General features: G+C 45.3%; 1 protein-coding gene across 1 annotated transcript in view; it reads right to left on the bottom strand.

Annotated features, from left to right (window-relative positions):
- Window positions 1-5,887: 5,887 nt before the first annotated feature.
- The window catches only part of Egf (epidermal growth factor), a 79,315-nt gene continuing 63,779 nt past the window's right edge, over window positions 5,888-21,423 (bottom strand). Inside the window, 6 exon segments of the mRNA XM_032897342.1 lie at window positions 5,888-6,891; window positions 8,906-9,011; window positions 11,086-11,203; window positions 13,950-14,117; window positions 18,050-18,194; window positions 20,420-20,542. Coding sequence (XP_032753233.1) covers window positions 6,605-6,891; window positions 8,906-9,011; window positions 11,086-11,203; window positions 13,950-14,117; window positions 18,050-18,194; window positions 20,420-20,542 — 947 coding nt within the window. The 3' untranslated portion in view covers window positions 5,888-6,604.

The following is a 21,423-nucleotide window of genomic DNA, read 5'->3' as shown; positions in this document are numbered from 1 at the left end:
AAACAACAGCAAGACCACAGCGTCAAACTGCCTTCCAAATGCTTACACCCACAGATGAGTGCTGCTCCCTTCTTGCTCCGTGATTTGTAGAGAATAAATAACTGTGGGATGCTAGTGAAGACAGAGACAGTGTGCACCTCCTGGAAAGCTGAGGGAACATCCAGGGGAGGGGCATAAAGAATAGAAGCCAGAAGTCGGTGTCTTCTGGACGTCATGTGGCCATTGCCCCCAAAAACTCAGCACAGGGGTGGGTTGGGGATTTAGCTCAGCGGTAGAGCGCTTGCCTAGCAAGCGCAAGGCCCTGGGTTCGGTCCCCAGCTCCGAAAAAAAGAAAAAAAAAAAGAATCATTTTCTTCAGAGGTGTGACCCCTCTCTAGTAGACTAATCAAGCTCACTAAAGCAACCATAATTAAATTCAGTGAATTACAAAAAAGAAAAAAAAAGGAAAAAAAAAAGAGAAGACATCCAAGGTTACTAAAATGTACTGCAATAAACTCACTCTTGTTGTTGTAAAAATATAAAAAATAAAAGTCTTTTACCTGCTCTAGGTTCAGCACTGTGGTGCCCCAAGGTATCTCCTGGATATCTTAAGTCTCAGCCAGCAAAGCCTCTCACCCACTTTGCTCCATCCCCTATCACACTGCCTAAGGCCTCTCTCTGAACCTGGCAGCAATCTCTCTACCTATCTAGTTCCCGAGGCAGGTTTCCATGCCAGAAACACACATCCCAACTCCATGGTGGCCCAGACCAGCTGCCCCACACTCCATTACACTTAAATCTACACATGAAAGAACATGAAAGTTATTGTGTAACACAATAACTTTTGACCCAGTTGATAAGATATAATTGGCCACCTAAACATACAAAGCCCAATACACATCCATCCCTTAAAAACATTTGTAACAGATCAGGAATTCAAGGCCCATATCTAAACATAGTGAAAGCAATATACAGCAAACCAGTAGCTAACATCAAACTAAATGGAGAGAAACTTGAAGCAATCCCACTAAAATCAGGGACCAGACAAGGCTGCCCACTCTCTTCCTACTTATTCAATATGATACTTGAAGTCCTAGCCAGAACAATCAGACAGCGAAAGGAGGTCAAAGGGATTCAAATTGGAAACAAAGAAATCAAAATATCCCTATTTGCAGATGATATGATAGTATACTTAAGTGACCCCAAAAGTTCCACCAGAGAACTACTTAACCTGAAAAACAACTTCAGCAAAGTGTCGGGGTATAAAATCAACTCAAACAAATCAGTAGCCTTCCTCTACTCAAAGGATAAACAGGCTGAGAAAGAAATTAAGGAAATGACACCCTTCACAATAGTCCCAAATAACATAAAATATCTTGGTGTGACTTTAACCAAGCAAGTGAAAGATCTGAATGACAAGAACTTCAAATCTCTGAAGAAAGAAATTGAGGCAGATCTCAGAAGATGGAAAGATCTTCCATGCTCATGGATTGGCAGGATTAATATAATAAAGATGGCCATCTTACCAAAAGCAATCTACAGATTCAATGCAATCCCCGTCAAAATTCCTACTCTATTCTTTATAGAGATAGAAAGAGCAATTTGTTTAGTTTTTGCTGTACTTTCACTATTCTGTCTGAAATATACTTCTAGCTAAAAATTTCTCTCCAATATCTGATTGGTGAATGTGGTGGTTTGTTGGAGTAGGTGTGTCAGTGTGGGGTGGGATTCGAAGCTTCACCCAGAGCAGAAGAGATAAGTATCCTCCTGGGGCCTTCAGATGAAGATGTAGAACTCTCGGCCCCTCCGTGCACCATGCCTTCCTGGATGCTGCCGTGCTTCCACCTTGATGATAATGGACTGAACCTCTGAACCTGTAAGCCAGCCCCAACGAACTCTTGTCCTTATAAGAGTTGGCTTGGTTATGGCTCTGTTCACAGCAATGCAAACCCTAAGACAGCGAAGGTGTTCTTATTTCCAAATTTTCCAATTTTTTTAGATAGCGTTAACTTAACCTTTACTTCCAAGCAATACTTTGCTGAATATGGAATTCAGTGTAGTAAACACCCTACTCTATTTTCAATTTTCAGTATTGTTGTATGTGTATGAGAGAGAGCAAGCACACACATGTGCCACAGCACATATGTGGTGGGCAGAGGACAATTTTTGGGAATTAGTTCGATTTCACACGTGGGTCCTGGGGATCCAGCTCTGGTGGTCCACCTTGGCAGGAGAGGCTGGGAAGAATTATTTTTAATCTTTATGTATTTTAAACGTCTGGTCTTACTACTTTAGAATATTACTGTGCTTGTCAGAATAGTGTTTAAGACACTTAGCACAATGTTTGAATAGAAATGACAGCGGCGAGAAGAGAGGACAAAGAGGAGGGGGTCTGCTATGAGTCTGTGCCTTGTATAAGACAGGGACCGCATACCCCTGATGTCTCAACAGCATGGTTGCCTGGACAGGACCCGAGTGATGCGATCAGTTGACCTGTCGGCAGGAATAGGAAAATCTCACAAGGTCCCACCTCTAGATGAAGCACTTCGGAAAACTAACAGCTGCTGAGACAGAACCAGAGACGAATGAGCCCCCTCACTGGCTATTCAATCCCAATGGCCAGTCCTAAAAATAAATACATTTTAGCCTGGGAGGGATTGAAAGAAAGAGAGAAGTAGGAAATTATGTGAGTACAGTACATATATATGAAATTTAAATAATAAATGAATGGTACACCCCTCCTGTCTTGGTCCTACTCTAAAGGGAATGCCTTCAGCATCCCAGTATTAGATAAAATGTTTGCTGTAGGTTTTGGATGATTTCCTTCATCACATTAGAGAAATTCACTTTTCCTATTTTACTAAGAAGGTTTGTCATGAATGTATGGTTAATGTCTCTGAAAATACCTTATGTCTGTCCCATGGTTTCTTTTGTGTTGTACTATAATTGAATAATTTACATGCTACTTTGAAATATTCAACGGATGTTTCATTTATTACATAATTGACATTTGGTCATGAAATGCTTTTAAAACTCACTGCCTGATTCATTGCTAATCTTTTGCGTAAACCTTTGTAATTGAGTTTGGCTTTTAATCACCCTTTTCTGTTCTGTACTAGTCCACTGAAGAAATAAAGGTCAAAACAAGGTGAGGGGCACTTCCCCGTATCTATCGCATGATATAAGATGCCTGCATCTGGAATATCTGGTTGCATATGTTTCTTGTATCAGCCAGGGTTCACATAGGAAGCAGGTCACGGGATATTATATAATAGGCAGTTTATTATAGAAATTAAATCCTGTACAATTGCAAGGGGCATCAGGAAAGTCAGGTCTAGAAGGAGGAGAGCATGGCCATCTGTCAGGACTTGTGAGGCAACGGGAAACATGGGCAAATAAGAGCTGTAGGAAAACTGTGGGACCAGCCCCACCCCCAGTGTTAGCAGGTAGTACAGGGTGTGGGGCAGACCTGCGCCCACTGGATCCCACAGGGTTAATAGAGAGAGAGAGAGATACTCAAGCAAAGGATATGAAGGTGCTCGCCAGATGCAGCACTCAGGAGAACGTCTCCAACCTCACCTGGGCAGCACAGTAGAGCTGGCCCTGGTTGTGAAGATGCAGAAGGGCCAGCCCCATGGGCATGAGAGAGGGAGAACTGACCCCTTGTGGCACTGGCACAGGAGAGCTGGTGGGCTGACCAACTCAGGCTCCACCCAGGCCCAGATCCAGGGTTCTGAGTTGGTCCACCCCAACATCTACCCCATCCATGAAGTGCTGGAGTATGGGGAGGGGCTGGAGTTGGTCCACCCCAACATCTACCCCATCTATGAAGTGCTAGAGTATGGGGAGGGGCTGGTCCTGTAGATCCAAAGCTACAGGATCTCCCTGACACAAGGCAACAACAAACTATCAGAGAGGCATCCCAGTAAGGATCCAGTATTGACAGTGTAGCAGAAGTCAGAGGCCTTGAACCAGACCAATGACTCATGTCAGTGAGCATTTGCAAGTTAAACTGTTTGGGCAAAAGGATATATTTCATGACACAGTGCAGCTTCCACAGTGAGGTTTATGTTTTTCCTGTGTATGTATGTATGCATGTACGTACGTACATATGTTGCAAAGGCAGAAGGCAGCTACAAGGGGGCCAGAAGATGAGTGGTATTGGGGTGCATGATGTGAAATTCATCAAGGATCAATGAAAATTTTAAAGGCAGTGAGGGTGATGGACAGCCTCACTGTGAGGGAGCGTGGGAGGAGCCCCTGCACATGTGCCTGCCCTGAGCCTGCATACTTCTCAGAGACCAGGTAAGGACAGAGCATAGAGGGTGGGAGCTCCCACCTAACCCTGTACATCACTACTGGAGTGGAAGTCTGGTGTTTTCCTTGTCGCCACCATAGGACCTCTAGCTGTAGAAACCCTAACACTATCCTAACAGGAAGAGTACCCTGCTTCAGGTATGCCTGGACTAAAGAGCTCAGAACTGCACAGAGGGGAGTTCTTGTAAAGACAAAAGGAAGAAACACAGATCTGGAGACATGGCTCAGTGGTTAAGAGCCCTGCCTGCTCTTCCTGAGGTCCTGAGTTCAAATCCCAGTCAACCATCCATAATGAGCTCTGATGCCCTCTCCTGGTGTGTCTGAAGACAGCTACAGTGTACTTACATATAATAAATAAACAAATCTTTGAAAAAGAAACACAATGAAGCGATGACAGGAGTGGTCTTTAATAATCCTCCTGGCCATTTTGCTTAGTTGTTGTATGAGAGGGGGTCTTACTTATTATCTTGGTGGTGCTGCCACAGTCTCAATGACTGTACAATGGTCATACACTCATGTGAAAAGGGCACCTTATAACTAGGCAAAACCTGGATTCTAAAAGCACGTGTTCAACAGAACATATCCCCTCACTGCACAGGGCGGACTGTTCCTTCCATGTGGAGTAGGCGACTGCAGAGATCTTCCGTGGGTACCGTGTACATCAAGACCATGAGAATTTGAAAATTAAATGTAATCTCGAAAAGATGCAAATCAAGACAAAAGTGCTTTTTAAATGTGCATTTTCAAACAAATGAGCACTTGTCTCTTAGAGACCGGAAGACGGAGGAAGCGAAGGCAGGTCTCCGGGGTGACACACTGACCAAAAGAACATGGCACGCCTGTGCTCTAAGCAGACCAGAGGCTGCTGATGAGGCCTGGATAAACACGTGCAAGGGTTCCTGTTTCTAAGGTTTCCTCATTAGGGCAAAGCTCAAAGGAAGTGAGGATTTTCTGGTTCCAACAGTGATATATTTTGAGAGCCCGTGGTTTCATGTTCCATTAGCCATCTTGAGATTCTAAAAGCGGTGCATTCAATGAACACAAAGGGAAGCCAATTAGTTAAGGCTTCAGAGAAGATACAAAAGAGGCACCTGGAGAGGTCGTTTCTATTATTTTTCTGGGGTCAGTTCACTTACAAGAAATAAAGGATGGGTCTTATGATCTTTCAGGCTGCCCATTGTCAACTGAAACAAAACTAAATTCAGAAAAAAATATTGGCCAGAAGAAAGTGTCACACTGAAGAATTAAGATCCTCAAACCTGAAGTCATCTTGCCCTCAAATGTCCACACGGGTTTCTACAACACGCCTACTTGGGAAACATGGGTGCTCCGGCCTTTTTATTCTGAGTACATAACCTGAAGATTTGAGGGTAAATGAGTGGTAAAGATAAACAATAGGACTGGTTAATGACTGTCCTGATAGCCCGAAGCCCCGGACTGCCCATGACACGGTATGGACACCGGTGTCCTCTGTGTTAGCCACGCCTTGGCTGTAAGGAAGATTCGCCATTAGAATCAGAGTTACTTCAGTCTTTACGGTGACAGGCTTAGTGAATTTGGTTCCGCTCAAACTATAACAAACGTCAACAAATTATAATGCTGATGTCTTAGGGTGATTTTATTCAAATAATTAGAATAAATTGATTGAAATAAATCAAGCAATTTGTTTACAATCTCATATCTTAAAAATAAGTTAAAGATTCTATGCAAACAGCAGAATTTACCATTTTCAGTGGGAAAGACTGCAAGAAGAAAAGACAATGATTAAGAAACACTGTTGTCTCTTAGGAAATGTTTTTAAAGTTAAATATCTTCATTCAAAGATTTTCATAGTATAAAAATAAATGCTCTGATTCTGAATAAATCGGACTCTAAGTTACAATTATTTTCACTAATCACAATTCAGAAGGCAAAATTATGAGCAGGGGCCACACTTGCAGTGTATCTTAGCAGCATCTATAATGTTCCAGCCTTTCCGTGAGAGTGAGCTAAGATCTATGTAGATCATATCATCTACTGTGCATGTGATTGCCTGCTTTAACCCATTTCTTCTGAGACAACAAGGAAAAGAGCCCAACAGTCCAGGGAAGAAGACACAGCTTACAACACGTGAACGTCTTGACTTCGGTGTCTGATTTTTCTCCACTTCTCTTTTGATCGTCTTCAACGGGACTGCTTGAAGCAAGAAGCAGAAGTCGCGGCTATGCAGCTATGCAGCTATGCAGTTATCTTCAGGACCCTGAGCAGTGATTAGCCGTGGAGACAGGAGTACCAGATCTGCCGCTCTATCACCCTTCAGCCTGGTTTGCTATTTCACCTTCCGTACCCTCTGTCTGCTCGCAGTTTCTACGGAACTGGCTGTTTGCTGGGGCAGGTCTGAGGCCCTTGGTTGACTCAATCCATTAGCTGACTGGAGAGAATGCAGCTTCTTCTCAGCCCACACAGCTAGAGGCCATTCCCTGTAGGAGGGTAAGTGGGGGTTCCCCTCCATTTCCTGGGGTCCTTTGTCATTTGATGGTGGAATCCAGCAGCTTTGCTCTGTGCCCATCCCATATATGCGGGGCTTCTGTCTCCAGGAAGTCAGGTGCGCTGGCCCTGTTCGAAGGAGATGGACATGAGGACAAGAGAGAAGGATGAAGGGGAAGAGGAGATAAAGGGGGAGGAGGGAGGAATAGATACAGAGGAGGAGATGGAAGAGACAGGAGACCTCATTGTTCACATTGTGTAGCAAAAGACATCCTTGTAACAGTCGTGGGATAACAGACTTAAAACATAAGAAACAAAAGAACCCATCCTCAACCTTTCTGGGGCTCAATTTTAAAACTGGCAAAGCCTCAGTTGGTTAAAATGATCCAAAGAGCTAAGAGTGCTCTCTGGCCTTCCCCGTGTACATCCTATCCCGTGTACATAAGGACCATGGATGCCTTAGAACAAAGCTTAGATCTGAAGCACATTTCCTCCCAGCACCGCACTCTTCATTTAACCCTTGCCCATGGGAGCTGGCCGGGGCCCTGAAGATGGTTTTCTTCCGTCTTTCTAGGAGCAGAGGGCGCACCGGTTCAGAGCCAAGACTGACCTTCAACTCTTTCCTCACTGCCTCTCTCCCTCCCTCCCACTCAACCTCTGCATGTACTTTCCCTGAAAACACTTGAGAGACGGAAACATGGACATTGGACTACTCACATGGGAAGCAATGAGTGGGTCAACACATTTGCTGTTGGTGCTTACAATGGGAATGCTCTAACCCTGAGGTTCTCTGCCTCTCTAACAACGCCGTGACCATGCTGTGACCCCCATGCTACGGCGACCCTCAACCACAATATTTTCATTGCTACTTAACAACTGTCACTTTGCTACTGTTATGAACTGAATGTAAATATCGGTTTTCCAGCTGTCTTAGGTGTATTTGACCTCCAAAGGAGTTATGACCCACAGGCTGAGAACTGCTGTTCTAATCCATTCTGGAGTACAGCCCTAACAACATGAATCCCCAGCCTCCGGCATAACCACATTTCTGTAAAATCTTTGAGCTTTGGATTAAGTTGCAAAATCTTCTAAGCAGATTTTCTCTGAAAGGAACGATGTGTTGTTGGCTGCTCAAGGAAAAGTAGTAACTATAAGACAACCTTTTATCTTCTAACAGACAACAGTCACCATACATAATTATTATAGTTTTTATTCATTTCCTTAATGAGCTTTAATATACTCGCTCAAATTAGGCAATATTTTTTTTTCTGAATTTAGCATTTTAGGTTACAGTGCAGAACATGTTCAAAATGGAAATTTAGAATGATCTTTCTGTAATAAGACCCTGCTGGAAACTGGAGGAGGGCAGTATGGTGGTATGTATGATGGGACTATCAGGAAATATAAGTAGCACTGACATTAAACTGGCTCCTGTCATTAGCAGGGGGCCTGTTTTTGTTGGCTCAAAGATGCCCTTTGCTGTCCCAATGCCTTATGATTACAAAAGCATGTTCAGCACTGCCCTGTGGGTTGTAAAAAGGACAGTGATATCTGAGACCCAAACCCGAGAGACAGATCACAACACAAGTCCCTGCAAAGGGACCATAGCAAAGGATGTGTAACTCTGTTTCTAACGGAATACGCTCCAGGACCGCTTGAGAACTTCAACTTCATGGTCCCTTAGTGGTCTGCCTGGACTTCTCAGCCAAGGGTCTGGCTGAGAGCTAGCCCCTGGTAAGACTAGAATATGCTGAAATCCCTAGGACAAAGCCAGAACACTCCCACCAGCCCACAGAACCTGTTTGGGGAGAGCCATTTCCATCTCTAGGGAAGCTACTCACAGCAACCGGTAAGAACCAATACTAGGGATGGCCTGCAGTCCCGAGCGGCTCACAGGAAGGGGCTAAGTCCTGTGGGTTTGCTCAGAGTGATGGAGCAGACTGCAGCGTGCCTAGGGATGGAGTACGCAGGGTCTTTATAGAAGAGGAACATGCAGTCAAATGTGTTTCGCTAAACTCCATGGTACGTTAGTTCCTCCCAGCGCTCACACTGCTTAGACAAGGCTAATGGCCTTTTGTGGCTAGACAAGGCTAATGGCCTTTTGTAACTAATGACTTTTGATCAAGGTAAAATACCTACTCACCGGGCTACAGGGAGGAAGACAGGCCAGCCTCTACTACTGCGCCGTTCATGCCGGTGGCAGGCAGACGCCCATTCTTGGGCTGTTGGTGTTCCTCTAGGACCACAAACTGCAGAAAAGAAAAGGGTTCAGGGGATAACTGCTGTGCTCCAGAAGGCTCCTCGATAAACATTTAACTGTAGTCGATGGCACCCCACAGCGGAAGGTGAAGGTGGAAAAGGAGGCCTTGTCGACTTTCTTCAGCTCATGAGAGACTCTGTCTTTTAAATTTTCTTTTTATAACTTTATTATGTGTACATGTGTTTTGACTACATGTATGTCTGTGCACTATGTGTATGCCTGATGCCCATGGAGACCAGAAAAGAGCGTTGGATCCCCTAGAACTGGAGTTACAGATGGCTATGAGCCAGTGTGTGAGTGCAAGGAATCAAACCCAGGCCTCTGCAACAGTAGTCAGTGATCTTAACTACTGAGCTATCTCTCCAACCCGAGAGCTTCCAGAAAGCTTATGGAAACCGTGCATTAATTTCTATTGGGACACACGACTATTTTACTGGAGAATCTGTTCTGATTCTGCAACGTTGGGTTACGAATCTTGGATCTCTAGAGGCCATTGTTTGGCTGAAAATTGTTCAGTATCCATAGGTAGCACGGGCACTGCCCATCGGTCAGAAGAGTAATGTCACATGTGTATGTGTATGGGCTACCACTGTGTGTGTGTGTGTGTGTGTGTGTGTGTGTGTGCATAAGGTTATATATAATTCATTGAAGCATGCTATCAAGTCCCAAGTAATTAAGGCCACTAGTAAGCATGGAGAACTACCAGCACGACCACTATCTTGCAGGGATCCACCAGCTGTCTCCTCATAGGTGAAGAGCTTAGGAGGCAGAGCGCTAAAAGAGAGGCCCAGATAAGCACAACAGCCATTCTCTTTACTCAGCAAACAATCACTTTGTCATTGTTTGCATTGTTCAAACTCACTGCATACTTGCAACACAGGCTGAACAGAGCTGACTGGCCTACACGCAGGCCAGACAGGTTAGGTATGGAAGAAACTCAAACAGAAGGAGGAAGACTAGAAGTAGGCCATGCTCTGGACACAGGCCACAGGCCAGTGAAGTCCTGCCTTGTCAATAAGCCATCAGGTGAAGGACTGCCCCAAGGTTTGGACTTCTATGTAGTTCAGAAAGGAGCACTCCACAGGAAGGACCTAGAACTCAACAGTAAAGAGCACAGGGGGAAAACATTTCTGTACCTATCTTTCTCATCAAGCAGGGAGGTTTAATGAGTGGATCCAATTAGGGAACAGGGACAGAGAAGCTGGTGATAAGGGTGACTCTCGGGAGCTGTTTTCTCTCTCTTTTCACTTCTCACAACACTCGCCACTCTTTAGTCTCCTCCTCACTACTGGTCTCTCTGCAGTGACATACTGCAGAATCAATATGGCGGCCTGCTGTGAGGGGTGTAGTTCCTTCTCTCTAGCTCCAGTCAGGGTGCACTGCAAATTTTCCAACCATGTGCCTCTCTGCCAGCAGCACGCTAGCTCTAGGACTCTGGCAGGCAGCTGATGGGAGCAGATTTGTTTTTGCTGCTTCTCCTCCGGGTTTGGGAACTCAGCTCTCCACAGCTCCCTCTGACGTGTGCAGCAGCAGTTGGTGTGGACGGCAGTTATGACAGCTGGGGGCCAGCTCAGCAGTCCCGGCTTCTGAATGAAGCTCGGAGCCAACAAGCTGCTTGCCACTGCAGAGTGGAATTCTTTGATGGTTTTAAATTTAATTTTACTTTTTTATTTAAAAGAGATATGCACGCAGAAACCATTTCTCCTCTCCCATGACTTAAATGAGATTATTTAAATTGCGATCTAAATCTCTCAAAGTGCAATGCAGGTAATTTAGCCATCCACACAGAACTCAAGGAACGGGGCACTGCCCATGTCCTAAATCATTTATGAAGAAGACAGATCTTAGCATCTTCAGAAAGCTCTGCTGAAGAAGAACAGAGTTATACAGATGAGGAGGAAGTTAAAAGCACTTGTTGAAGACTCGTTGGACACTAAAAGACATTTTGAGAGCAGCTGGCAGCCGGAACAGATTTCAGTCTCTCTGAACATCAGGAAGAAAGAGGAAAATGAAAAGGATTCTTATCAAGCAATTCTTAGCTTCCTGTACTTCAATAACATTACCCAAGGTTGGGGACCGGAAGACATCCCAGCCCCGCTGCTGTCAGGCCCGTTACTGCTCACGGTGCTGCTTGACTCTTCGGAAGGCTTCTTTGAGCTCTCTGATAGCTGCTTCCGAGTCCTAAGAAAAAGCCAAAAAACAAATAAACAAACAAAACAAACCTGAGACAATCTCAAGATAAAAACAAAATACCTGTCCCACTCGGTGATAACCCAGAGCAACTACTGTCAAATTAGATCTACAGATGGTGCATACATGGCCAGGCACACAGCTGAAAACCTCAGTCCTGTCCCGTATGCAGCTCTAGGGGGCAGTGCCGCTAAGCAAATAGCTATAGAGACCCTCAGGGACTTACGCAACTCTGGATGCATTATAACATGCTCTTTCAATAGTTCTTATCATGTGTGTGTGTAAACACAGGTTTGTGTGTGTGCACCTGTAGGGAAGTGTGCCCTCGTGTGGAGGTGAGAAGTGGACACGTCCTTCTCAATTGCTCTGTGTGTTATTTTTTGAAACAGTGTCTCCAGCGAACCCAGAGTTTGCCAATTCCACTAAGCTGGCTGGTCATGAGGCCCCATGGATTCCCCCTGCTTCTGTCCCCCAGAGTTGCAGATATAAGTATACAGTGTGCCCTGCTTGACTTTCCTGTATCGTATTGTGTTGTATCATATTGTGTTGTGTTGTATTGTGTTGTATTGTATTTTGTTGTGTTCTATTGTGTTGTGTTGTGTTGTATTGTATTGTGTTGTGTTGTGTTGTGTTGTGTTGTACTGGATCATGTTGTATTGTGTTGTACTGCATTGCATTGCATTGCATTGCATTGCATTGCATTGCATTGCATTGTATAACCTGGGTGCTAAGAGCTGAACTTGGGTCCTTAGGCTTGTATGGCAAACACTTTACTGACTGAGTCATTTACATGGGCCCTTCATCATTTTTATTATTGGACTATGGCAGTTGGAAGCTAAAATACCACCAGCCATTAGCCACTAGCTTTCAATCCTCACCCGCCGCCGCTCAGGCGTGCTTACTGACGTGTCCATGAAGTCAGAGCACTTCAGAAGCCAGGGCGAAAGAATCATGAGTTTGAGGCTAGTCCAGGTTACATAGAAAGACTTCGTCTTTCAAAATAAAAAAATCCAAATTTCTGAAAAATATTAAGTCACGTGTGTTAATACATCAAAAACCAAAAATAATTATATCATGCATTAATTTTAAATTTTCTTTTCATTTCTTTCAGGATATTGTCTCGCTATATATGTATATATGTATACGTGTTTGTGTATGTTCGTATATGTATATGTGTATGTGTGTATATATGTGTGCATATATGTATATGTGTATGTGTGTATATATGTGTGCATATATGTATATGTGTATATGTATATATGTATATATGTTGCTCTGGATATCTTGGAACTTACTCTGTACACCAGGATGGTCTCACAGAGATCCATCTGCCTCTACCCCTGCCTCTGCCTCCTGAGTGCTGGGATTAAAGGTTTGCACCACTATGATTCGGGAAGCTTTTTGGTTTCCTTCATTTTTTTGTTTTATTTTAGTTTTTGCTTTTTACGTCTATTTTTGTTTGACATTCTTTCCAGAAGAATAAGCCACTGATAACATTCTTTCTACAGACATACAGAATCCAAATCATAGGCTAAAACACGCAGTTATACTGATGGGCCACCACGTTAAAGTTCAAGAGTTTCCCTGGGTCTCTCGTCCCCGAAAGGTGATGGAGAAGGTTTTCAAGTAAAGCCTCTTATTGGGAAGATCACTGCTCATAGAAAACAATAGTAGCTTCAGGTGGCATTTGCTATTCCCAATACACCAGGCCTATGGAAACTCTTAACTCACACTAACTCAGTCAGTCTCACAGTAGCTCTCGGAAGAACTACTGTTTCCCCACACCTCATAACCAAGAAAGCCAATGCCCACAAACGAGAGGACACGCCCAGGGCACTTAGGCGCTGACTTGGACCTGAAACTCACAAGTTCCAGAGCCGACGCCGTTTACTGCTCCAGCTATAGCAGGGGCTTCAGGGAGAGCCGGGGCTGACTACGCTCAGTTTCCCAGGAGATAACACAGTTGAACTTGAGTGCCTGCTCAGCTTTGGTAAGTGTGGCTGGATATTTACCTTCTGATGGCGGTAAGCACTTTACACATCCCCGAAAGCTGACACCTGGCAGGCAGGTGGGCCAGGGGACAGTTTTATAAAGTCCCTCAGCCCAAGCCTGTTTATTTTAACAGCGCAGACTGCTATAACACTTCCTAAGCTGTCTCAACTGATGACAGTGTGACATCATCCTTTAAAGGAGTGGAACAGGAGCACTGAGACACCTGCTCCCCGACGCTAAGGTGGGGCTTTTACATGAAATGCAGGCCACCATCTCAGTTTTAAAACCCGTAACTTTAAATTACTGAAAACAAAACCCAATGACCAGAATTCCTTTCCAAGTAGGGAAGACCATGTTTTTTTCTCTAACAAAAAGTAGGTTTTGTGGGTAATTATCAGCAGGCAACCATGAAAAATTATAGTGATGCTGGCTGATGTGGGCACAGGATGCTAAAAGAAGAGACTGGACTGCAATGGTGCATTGTGGGAGATAAGCAGATCTGACGTGAGGATGTAGCTCAGTCCCAGCATCACCAAAACAGACGATTACAGATCTTATACCTGTGCAGTGTCTGGGAAGGAAAAGGCAGAGCGTTGATGGTTCGGTGTAGCGAAGTCCAGGCTTTTGAAAAGGGCTTACCCTGCTTTTAAATGCAGTATTTTGCTCAAGTTCATCCCAAGGAAGCATGCATTCCCTGGGGGAGCTTAGAGGAAGGGTGTCAGGTTTCATGGTAAAGAATCGTTACCTGTAGTAGTAAGTCCCCCACATCCCCAGGAGGAGCAGCAGGGCCAGCGCCACCACACAGACAGATACCACAGTGATGTCGTGCCTCTGCCCGTAGTCAGCATGGCGCAGCTTCCACCAACGTAAGTCTCGGTGCTGACATCGTTCTCCAATATAGCCAATGACACAGCTGTTGATGACACACAAACAGAGGTCAACCAGAGGCCCCTGGCACCCAATTGTCACAAATTCAATACGCATGGTCTCTAATCTTGCACCTTTCTAGATGCAGTTTGTGACGTCAGCTGAAAGTACTGATTCACACAGCAGCACACACATTACCCCTCACAGGCTTTCGCCTTTTCTCAGCCTGTCTTTCAGATGATGGGCAGCTATTTGCACACCGTCTCTATAAGGCATGACAGAGCACCAACTACAAATAAACCCTCAGGCTAAAGTCCTAAGGAGACCCCCTTTCTGAACCAACACAAGTCAGGAGACAGCTGGAGACAGATGTCTGGTCAGACTGCAGCAGTCCCAGGTCAAAGGAAAGAACTAGAAGGCAGAGACCCTTGTTGAACACCAGGCTGTAACAGAAGTGCACACATAGCCCCTGCACTGGAAGCAGAGCCCCATAGGCTAAGGAGGGGCTGTTTGCTTCTGTAAAACTCACCACTAGCCCAAGAGAAAATATATAGGGGTGGGGAAATAGAGACATAAGAGGTGGGGAGCTATTCTGAAGGAAAGGGGCCATTTGCCTATAACTCCTTACTGTCCCAAGAGATTGTCGCTATAACTGTCAGACACCAGCTTGTTAACAGTGCTCTTGAGTAAGCGAAGCAATGCTGCCACCTACTGGAAGTGCTTGTTTCCAGAAACCAGCGCTCAGAGACAACTGCGTTTTCTTCATGCCAGAATTAACTTTTTAGAAATGTCCCATTAAAATTCCCTTCTCTTAGCCCCAGATCTACCACCAACCCCTCCATTTCTTCACTTCATTCTAAAAGAACCGGAGGGACGGATGCACAGAAATGACGCCAGTGGCTCTGATGGGAAGACAGAGCATGGGAGAATGCTGCTGAAAGTTCCACAAGGTCTGGAGTCTCTTGCCTAATTCTACCTTTGGCCACCGTGAGAAAGTGTAAGCTCACTTCTTCAGGAGGGAAGAAAAGGAACAATACTTATTAGTCACCATGACCAATACCATACTACACACAGGTTTCTCTCTCTCTCTCTCTCTCTCTCTCTCTCTCTCTCTCTCTCTCTCTCTCTCTCTCGTAGACGCCTCCTCTTTTACAGGGATGGAAACGGACTCAGCATTCAATGATTTGCATGAGGTCACACGGTTAATGATTGGCAGGTCTGACGCGCTTGGTTCTGAGATGTCAAAACCTGTTCTGTCTGGTGCACTGTTGTTTCTTTTACCAAGCTTCCTGCTCTACTCACCTCTCAATGGACCATGGAAGGTATGGATGGCAGGAGCTGAGGTGGGGCCTACAGGTTGTTCAGGCTTCCAGGGACCTCTTTTTAATTCTAGCTCACTTGGTTATAGCTCTTTACTGACAATCCCTAATAGTTGTTTTGTAAAACTGTTGGATGCTAATGGGCTCCACTTGTAAATTGAAGTGACCTGGGGTCTTTGTGTCTTGTCCGTGGCAGTCAAATGACCAGTGCTTCTTCAAAGGGTGGGGCACAGCCAGGAGTCTTTGGATTATCTGAATTATTAGTTAGTTTGGTTAAACCAAACAGAAGGTTTCCTGGATAAACCCATTTGAGTGTCCATGGCTAAACACTGTCAACGACACAAGTAAGGGTAAAGCACCTTTTAAGTGAGTTGTGGTCACAAATCCACGAGGAATGGCAGAGCCGGAAGCATTCTCCAACCACATCCATCCTTAAGAAACTTCACAAGCCTGCTGTAGGGGTTGCAGCCCTTGAAAAACATGTGTCGGAAGGATGTTTGACCAAAGCCAAACGGGAAGGAATGAAGACCTCCTCTGAGCTCCAGAGTTGGAATGTCCCCAGGAGTCAGGGACATATAGGGAACCAGTGGGTGTGGGTGCTTCAGGCCCTACTCCCCTACCTCAGGCCAGGGCTCTGCACCTTGCTCCCAACAAGGAAGGAAGGGCCTCTAGAAGCCGCCCTGTGCAGAAAGACGGGGGACTGTCTGCACTGACAGGAAGCCCCTGAGGTTTGCTACTGCAGAATGCAGAGATGTGAGGGAGACTGACAGGACAAACAGGGCAGAACATTGAAAACCCGTTAAATCACATTTTTATCAAATCAATTCAACATAAAGTTTTGCCCCAAATGACTGTGGACACCAGTGACTTTAAACATTGCTTTTGGTTAAAGGTCCTTAAACGTACGGACATCTTCAGCTGTGGCCCAATGAAGACAGGGCCTCCTGTGACCCAGGCTGGCCTTGAATGGAATGACCAAGAACTCCCGATTCCTCCACTACTACTCCCCAAGGAGTCTGGGACTGCGGCTGTGCTCCTAGGCCACTGCCCAGCTCCTGCTTAACGTGTTTAAAACACAACAGAAGAAAGATGATGTTTTCATAGGAACTGAACGATAAAAGGAAGTGTGTTGATGAATCGGCAGGATCAGATTGGAAGGAAAACTGCTGTGTCACTGTGACGTGCACTCCAGCCTTTAGAATTCTTCATACTACAACAGTTCTCTGGCGACCTAAAGCTAACTACCATAAAGGAAATAAGCCATAGACAATCAATAACACATCCAGTTCTGTAATTTTATAGGATTAAGTGCTAGACAAAAACCATTTGATTGCTAACATTAACTATTAATTAAAAGTGAATTATTATGCTATACTTGAAAGCATCTTGAGTTATAAAATCATGGCATGGAATATTAACTCAAAAGCAGAGTCCTGCTAGAATCGAGTCATTTTTACTAATATATCCAAACGTCTCCACAATTTTTGTCAAGCTGACGTGATTTTTAATGTAAGATCACACTCAGTCCAAGAATATAGCTTCTTCTTCCTCCAATAACTCAGTTTCTTTTCGTTACTATTAACAAAAATCACAAAATTGTTTAAGCCCATACCATCTCTTCCACATATGAGACCTACATGTATCTGCACATCTGCCCATCCCCTCACATTGCCTTGAACATGGGAAACCAGTTAAAAGTAGGATGTAGTCCTGGATTAATACTGCCCACTTGGGTTTGTGTGTGGATGTCCGTGTGTGGGTGTGCATGCAGGTGCATGTGGAGACCAAAAGTGGACATCGGGTGTCTTTGTCCTCTGCTCTCCGCCTTATTTCTTTGTGTATGGGTGCATAGATGTCCCAAAGCCTGTGTGCAGATCAGAGGATGGCACGCACCAGTCTGTTCTCTCCTTCCACTGTGGGGATCCCAGGAAATGAACCTGAGTCCCAGGCTTGGTGGGGAGCCTACTGGCCAGACCCTCTACCTCATAATTACGGGCAGAGCCTCTCACTGATGGGCAAGTGCCAGGGATTCTCCAACCTCCACATCTCCATTGCCCGACCTGGGTTTTTTCATGGGAGCTAGAGACCCGGATTCAGGCCCCTTCCTTTGCTGTAAGCACTCTACTGAGGCTCCCTTCCCCCCAGCCCTGAGTGTAGCTTTTATCACACAGAAAGGCTTTCCTGGTGAGTGCTGTGGAGTCTCTCAGAGTCCTAGGTCTTCAGAATCATTTCGGGTGAAAATGTGGCCTGTCATATCACTCTACGATCTAAAAGGAAGCAGGCAGCAGCGGCCTCATCCCTCAATCACTGTTGCCAAGACAGCAATGAAAAGGGAACTGCTAGAAAGACAAGAAAACTTTTTTTAAGCTTTAAACATCAGAGGCAATACGTTCAGGGTGAATAGAGACGCAACATTTTTACAAATCTAGGATCTGGCTGAAACCAAATTGGTTTTAGTAAATTTCCTACAAATCTGCCTTCTTCATGTTGAACGAGGAACTGAATTTCCAGACTATGTTCATCAAATTATTTATGTAAAAAGAAAGTCATCATTGCCTATAGAAAAAAAAAAAAACCTCCTCTGTATACATTTTACAAACTTCCTGAAAGTCATGGACTTCAGTATCACCTCAGGCTATCAGAAAGATGCTTGACTCACTTGCACACGTAGCGGTCCACGGATTCAACATACATGCACACGCCACCATTGAGGCAGTACCCATCATACGACGGTGGGCATCCCGTGTTACTGTTTCGGACCGAGTGGCAGCCATCTTTTCCAAGGAGGGAGGGTGAGGTAGAGTCTGGAACAGTCAAAGACATTACTTTCATTTTGTGTTTCTGTGAACAACTTGCACTGTGGTCTCTTGACGAAAGCGGGAGTCTCAGGAGTGTTGAGTCTCACCTTCCTAACCAAGCCTGCACCACCCGTCAAGAGCTAAACTCTCTCTCTCTTGGATTATCATACTGGAGGCAAAGAAAGAATGGGCAACCCTAAATCTGAAATGAACCACTGGGGTCTTGGTATGGCTCACAAGCTACCCGGCGACACACAGATTATTGCACTCCCAATCTAGGGAGTCACAAACATTTATCCCACAAAATGCGTTTTTCTAAAACTGATTTAACTTTTAGGGGCCCCCCTCAGGCATGAGACTATAGCAACTGATGGGAAGAAAATGTTACTGTAATGTAGGCAAGGCAAGCTGCAAAGCCTCTTGGCTTTGAATGGTTTCCTACTCCTTAAAGGGACGGCACTGCTGCTTGCAACTGACTAAGAAGTTTTTCAGCCTGCCTTCAAACTCATGGCAATCCCTCTGCCTCAGCCTCTCAACTCCTGGGATTGTAGGAACCAGCCATCACACCTATCTTCAATACCTTTTTTTTTTTTCCTTTTTCTTTTTTTCGGAGCTGGGGACTGAACCCAGGGCCTTGCGTTTGCTAGGCAAGCGCTCTACCACTGAGCTAAATCCCCAACCCCTTCAATACCTTTTAAGTGGAGAAAATTACCTGAGAAAAACAAAATAATTCACTATAAAACCCAGAGACCAGGCAAGCATGAACTTCCCTGTCTGCAGAACGTAGAGGGCAAGCCCTATTCTGGCTGCCATGCCTTTTGTGGGCGGCTGCCTGTGTGGGTGATGAAGCACACGTCAGTACCAGTGACTGCCTTGAGAGAAACAAAAGCTGGCTGGGTTGCTAATTCATGCCATGCTGACTTTAAAAAAATCAATTTTAGGACCAGAGAGATGGCTCAGCGGTTAAGAGCACTGGTTGCTCTTCCAGAGGTCCTGAGTTCAATTCCCAGCACCCAGATGGTGGCTCTGTAATGGGATCTGATGCCCTCTTCTGGTGTGACTGAGGACAGTGATAGTGTACTTATATAAACAAAAATAAATCTTCTTTAAAAATCAATTTTAAAATCCTTGAAAGAAAGCTTGGCATAGTGGATCACACCATTAATGCCAGCATTTGGGAGGCAGAGGCAGGTGGCTTTCTGAGTTCGAGGCCAGCCAGGGCTACACAGAGAAACCCCACCTCAAAGAATTAACAACACCAATAGCAAAATTCCTTGAAAGCAACTCTTCTCGCGTCACGGCCCACACTCCTGAAAAGTTGCTAGAGGCTCCCTGTTGCCATTACCTGTGCTGGACGTGTGCAGCATGCATAAAACAGACCAGAGCTTTAAGGTTCAGTGCCACAGGCTAAGCAGATTTTGTACAGGTTTTATACAGATTAGCTCTCTTTTTGTTTTTTGTTTTTGGTTTGGTTTGGTTTTGGTGTTTTGAGACAGGGTTTCTCTGTGCAGTCCTGGCTGTCCTGGAACTCACTCTATAGACCTGGCTGGCCTCGAACTCAGGGACCCACCTATCTCTACCTCCCAAGTTAAAGGCATCCACCACCATGCCCACGTAGTCTTAACATTTGTATATAGTGAAATAAACAAAATACACTATTATAAGCCCAGATACAGCCTTGACCTGTCTAGCCCAGCTAAGGCTTTCCGTAGCCTCTGAAAACAATCAGCCAAAGAAAAAGTAGTCACAGAGTTAAGGAGAAACACCTATAGTGAACCATGAGGGGGAGAAGGGGGAGGGGTAGTGGGGGGAGGAGAGGAGAGGAAGGGGAGGAGGAGGAAGAGAAGGAAGAGGAGGAAGAGAAGGAGGAGGAGGAAGAGAGGAAGAGGAGGAGGAACAGGAGGAAGAGGAGGAGGAGGGGAGGAAGAGAAAGAAGAGGAAGAGGAGGAAGAGGCGGAAGAGGAGAAGGAAGAGGAAGAAGGAGGAGGAGGAAGAGGAGGAGGAGGAGGAGGAAGAGGAGGAGGAGGAGGGGAGGAGGAGAAATAGGTTTATATACAGATGCTATGAAATGAACAAAACCAGAATGACCTCAAATTCTGCAGCCCAGCACTAATCCGGTGATGAAATCTAGCTCTCCAGCCAGATTAAACAATCCCCGAGGTAATCAAATGGAGCATAAGATTTCTGAACCAAGTTCCTCCCGGTTGATCTGGACCACCCACTCCACCTACCAGGGCAAGGCAGTCCAGGTGCTGATGGGCAGCCTGCGCAGGTGCAGTTGTAGCCTCCCTCCGTGTTGGTGCAGGTGGTATTCTCGCTGCAGCCGTGCGACCCCTGCTGGCACTCATCAATGTCTGTCCCAGGAGTCCATGAGACGAGAAAGGACATTCAGAAAAGGGAAGGGTTAGGGAACCACAGAGCCCAGCCGTGTAGAAGGGGTTTCTTCACCTGTGGGGTGCTTCACGACCAGGGCCCTATGCATGTTAGGAGGCCCTGCCGTGAATGCCAGAAATAAAGATCACTGGGACCAGGGCTGCACACCTATTCAGGGATCCCGGGCTCCTGATGGGATTTCTCTCCACTTGAAAGGAAAGACTTCAAGACTTCTCTAGGCCAGAGATCAGTAAAGCACCCCCAGCAAATAGCATTTCACATCCTAAAACTCAGAGTTTACTTTTGCAACTAGATGCTTATTTGTAGACATAAATGTCATAACAAGGCAGGCAGGGAGGTGCAAGCCTTTAATCCCAGCACCAGGGAGACAAGAGGCATACCGATCTCTATGAGTTCAAGGCCAGCCAAGGCTACACAGAGAAACCCTATCTTTAAGTATGACCTATATAAATAACTAAGCCTATGTACATCTCGGCTGTTAATGCCCTAACAAGTAGGTTTTTCCACTGTCTGCACCGAATGGCCTTATGGAGGACTGCCACAATGTATTCAAACATCTCACATGTCCTCCTGGCTGCTCCCAAATACCAGAGCCTCTCCCTCCCTAGACCACACAGCCATGAGCCCAAGACTGTGTCACTTGAGGGCATGCCAGGGGCTTTTCTGTCGCCTACAGCTGTGCTGTCCAGTATGGAGAGACTTGCCCTCTGGGAGTATTAGGCTCTTTAACTGCATCTAGTCTTCTGGTCCAGATGGTGCTGTCAGTTCAAAATACACACCAGAGCTTTAGGTCTTAGAGTGCAAGTTAAAATATAAACATCCAAAATACCAATTAATAGTA

This window comes from Rattus rattus, chromosome 3 (genome assembly GCF_011064425.1).
Source record: "Rattus rattus isolate New Zealand chromosome 3, Rrattus_CSIRO_v1, whole genome shotgun sequence".
Classification (NCBI taxonomy): Eukaryota; Metazoa; Chordata; class Mammalia; order Rodentia; family Muridae; genus Rattus; species Rattus rattus.
The sequence above is the reverse complement of the archived record's forward strand: the minus strand, read 5'-3'. Positions and strand labels throughout refer to the sequence as shown.